This window comes from Adiantum capillus-veneris, chromosome 13 (genome assembly GCF_014529385.1).
Source record: "Adiantum capillus-veneris isolate H3 chromosome 13, ASM1452938v2, whole genome shotgun sequence".
Taxonomy (NCBI): Eukaryota; Viridiplantae; Streptophyta; class Polypodiopsida; order Polypodiales; family Pteridaceae; genus Adiantum; species Adiantum capillus-veneris.
Genome location: NC_140943.1, coordinates 112,125,965 through 112,129,897, shown reverse-complemented (window position 1 = coordinate 112,129,897; position 3,933 = coordinate 112,125,965). Strand labels below are relative to the sequence as shown.

The 3,933-nt window shown below is 46.0% G+C and overlaps 1 protein-coding gene across 2 annotated transcripts; it reads right to left on the bottom strand.

The window, feature by feature from the left end:
• Positions 1–315: 315 nt before the first annotated feature.
• LOC147444662 (uncharacterized) lies at positions 316–3,674 on the bottom strand. 2 transcript variants are annotated; one of them, XR_015190053.1, is made up of 3 exons: positions 1,457–3,674; positions 892–943; positions 316–794 (listed from the first exon to the last, which is right to left on the bottom strand). XR_015190053.1 is itself a non-coding variant. In XM_086527195.1 (2 exons), exon 1 carries the CDS (start codon positions 2,705–2,707, stop codon positions 1,493–1,495), a length of 1,215 nt encoding a protein of 404 aa, XP_086383321.1. In that variant the 5' UTR covers positions 2,708–3,674; the 3' UTR covers positions 316–943; positions 1,457–1,492. The 2 variants fall into 2 exon arrangements, 1 of the variants encoding a protein (XP_086383321.1); XM_086527195.1 differs by having other exon boundaries at positions 316–943.
• Positions 3,675–3,933: the final 259 nt, after the last annotated feature.

The window sequence follows — 3,933 nt, the reverse complement described above, 5'->3', positions numbered from 1 at the left end:
GCAGTTCTCCACAATGGTGAAGACGACGAGGAGCACACCGCCTCAGGAGCCTCTTTGAACCCCAGCTACCAACAGCACTGCAGGCGCCTCGCACCATAGCTGATAAGCCTGCACAACTCAGAGGCACGCCAATATGGTGTGCAACCTCGACATGGCCATAGCAGCTGGAGCCTTCCGAAAATACACAGTTTTGCACAAATACAAAATCATCTTGAAGTGAATGATGACATAGACCTTCAAGAATATGGAACAAAAACCCTATGTTGCCCTACCAGCCTTAGTATTATGAGTGTTGGAGAAGGAACACATAAAGCTAGGGCAAAGCTATGAGGATATGGACACCACAGAATAATTACAAAATCAATGGATTCAGGGTGTGAACACAAAGCAACCACCAAAAGCACAATGAGTGGTGGGTTTTAATGGATCCATAAATCACAAATGTCATGGCCAATATATACTTTATCACGGTGATATGGTCGCAAGCTGCAGATATTGGCAGGCATACAATTATGTGGCAGCATTGATCATGGCTGAAAGAGAAAACTGTAATATACATGAAACAGCATTGATCATGGCTGAAAGAGAAAACTGTAATATACATGAAACAGCATCGCCGACAAATCAATGAGCTGACATGCTTACAAAACCATGCAAGCAGACACATAAGCTTTTGAATCCATACATATCATGGTGCAGAAATTTGACCGTAGCTGAGTTATTCATCCGTTATTCTGAGCTGAGAAATCATCTCTCTCGGGCCTTGGCTCAATCGTGCCCAGCCGTGTACTCAGCTGGTTGAAAGCATGCCCACAAATGTCATCAGTGATGATCCGAGTTTAGTCCACAATTCCTTGGGGTCCCTTGCACTAAAGTCTAATAACCACTTACCCTGACTGCTTCCTTGTTTTATCCTCTCGTCTGCTAGCCGGAGCTCATACATCTGACAATTGACATACATTTAGCATCACTTCATCACACATTAGAAGCAGTCTGTGTCAAAGATTAACAAGTTCTTCTCAATGTTTCAGCTAAGATTACAGAGTATTTTGTATTCCAAAGGACAACCTTACCCTACCAAGGCACCCACAAACCTGAGTGCACTGCTAAAGTGAAAAAATAACATGGTAGTTAAGTGAGTACCCCTAGCAAGTGAAGAGGACATCTAGAGGCATTAACCATACACCATTGTGAATGATAGTATGGGTTATAGCCTTGTTGAGTGGGTTAGGGAGTGTATACTGTTAAGGTTACAAAAGAGTTAAAAAAAAAGCTATGAAAAATGAGGCACTTAATCCTACTTCTCTTCTCTGTTAAAGGAGAAGACGGGATGATGGCTAAGATGGTAACCCTGCACATGCAACCTCACATGGCACTTTGTATCACCATAGCCAGTCAGTCAACCCGTGACACAAACAACATCCTAATTGCTCCACTAATCTAAGCTTGGACATACCAAAGATTTGATAATGGAAGCAGAAAACCCTCAACCCTAAGAAGATAATTCATGTCTCGACCTCATCTCCTCGTCCGTACCCATGGCAATGCTCCCTTGAGTTAGTAGCTTCTTGCCAAGAGCATGCTTGTTGTTGTGCATCCACACTTTCAATACATGCCTCTTCACACCAATCTCTGCACAAAATTGCTGGACCGCGGTCTCGTCGTGCTTCTGGATGCGCCATCCCAGCTTTTCCGCAAAAATGCCCATTTGCTCCTTTTGCTCTGCAGTGAACTTTGTTCTAAATCTCTTCTTGAGAGATGAGTGTGGTGACATCAGGCCCCCTTCATATTCATCAGAGTCGTGTGAATTGAATGCCATGATCATCTGCGAAGAAGGAAGGGCACTCCGAGGATTTACGCGGAGTCCCGGAGGCGGCGGAAGTGGCAAAGGGGAAGGAAAAAGCGGCTCCATCATTCTCTTTCTGTCCCTTATGCCATACCTACATTCACAATTTCCTCCATATCCTTCACCCTCCACTTCTCTTCTATGGAAATTCCTGTGGCAATTGCATGCGGCGCACTTCAGAGCTTCAATGGTGCCTTCCTCCCCACTTGGCATGAACTCGCCACATCCATCATTGGCATGCCCGCCGAGGTTTGCAGCATGGTTCTTCAGGCATTCTCTATATCTCACTGGTTTTTTAGAGGGTTTTAGCTCCAAGGAGGAAGGTAAGCGGAGATCGTCCGTATGGATAGCAGGGGGAGACTTTGGAAGAGCAGAGCTTGTATGTATGTTGCTTGCAGTAGTCTTGCCATTATTGTCCATGTTCGCACGAGGGTCAACGCCACCGGCAGGCTCGCTTGGGGAGCCTGAGGAAAGGGTTAGCCCATTGTGTCCATAGCTTCCTCCCGCTCCTGCACTTGTGCTTGTAGGGGAAATATTGTTTCCATAACTTCCAGCTGGTGCACCTCCTGCGATGGCAATCTTAGAGGGTGCCAACCCATGGTTACCATAGCTAATCCCTGCACTTGTGCTTGTTGTAGATGCTGAAGCCAGCCCATTGCTTCCAAGGCCAAGGCCAGCTCCTCCTCCATGACTTGTGCTGCCTCCTGTTATGATCTTCACTTTCGCCACGCTCGGAAGCACGCTTGCCCCGCCGCCTTCTACATGCTGCATGCTACTCACATGCTGCTGCTTGAAGCTGCTGCTGGAGTGTGAATGCATGGGCAAAGATGTCATATCATGAGGTTGCCCCCTGATGTCCATTACCTTTTCAACTCACAATTCTATACAAAAAAGCTAGGGATGGCCCTTGTCTGCTACAGAAGGCAAACTTTCTAGCCGTGACAAGAACTTCGCCGCCGCTGCAAGTCGGGATCTTCTCCTCACGCAGCTCTTGCGGCTGGCCTGAGGGATGAGCTCCCATAGATGTAAGGGGACCCCAGAATTGAGCTCTGAGAGCAAATTAGGGGTGCTGGGTGCCTCAAAAGCAAAGTGATGACTAGCTTCTAGGCACTTGAAGTGCATGAAAATGGCCAGCAGAGCTAGATTAAGCTGAGTTTAACCTAATCAAAGTAAAGAATGGAGGGGCACTAGCTGCATGTAATCATTCACTGCATTAAAGCTCAAGAACCCAACTCAAAGTGGGTTTTGCTGTCATGTTGTCTCTGCAAAGTGTGAGGCAGCTCACAGCTAAAAGGAGGGGTAGTACTATTAAGTGTAAAATGGAGCTGAAAAAGGGAGAACCATGAGCAATGATAGAAAGAGAGGGGTAGGAAAAGGAAAGATCCAAGCCTTCAAAGGATGATGGGTGAGAAGTCAAAAGCTTTTCTAAAACAGGGGAAATTAAGGGGGGGCAGAGCATAATACTGCAGTGTAATCTTCTTGATTTGAGTGGGCAATTTACTTGTGAAATTTCAAGATTGGAGCCCTTGACACTGCCAAGAGCCTGGGTTTTCAAAGAAAAGCACAATTTTGCTCTGCACCATACAAATCTCTGCTATCACTGAGAGAGAGAGAGAGAGAGAGAGAGAGAGAGAGAACCACCCCATCGCCCAAAATTATTGGTGGGCAATTAGCACAATCTGGAAAAAGTGTTTGTGGGAAATTTGTGGTAGATTAGAGAAGAGACAAGCACATTTATAGACCAAAATTTGAGCTTCAAGTAGCAGCTAAAATGGAGGAAATTGAGGGGATATTGCAAATTTGCACTGCAGGGAATCCCTTTTCTCATACGAGTGAGAGCGCGTGTGTGTAGTGGTGGGTAGAAATGGGGCTTGCTTGATTGAAGTGGAGGTAAGTTACAAGAGTGCAAAAAGACAACAAGAAAGGAGGTGGGGAGAGGGGGGGAAATTTTAAAAAAGCTGAAAAGAGCACACCTTTAGAGAGAGAGAGAGAGAGAGAGAGAGAGAGAGAGAGAGAATGGGGTGCTTTCACTGCTTTCTTATTTGTGTGGGTTAAATTTAGGGAGATGTGAGGGAGAGCAGGGGAGC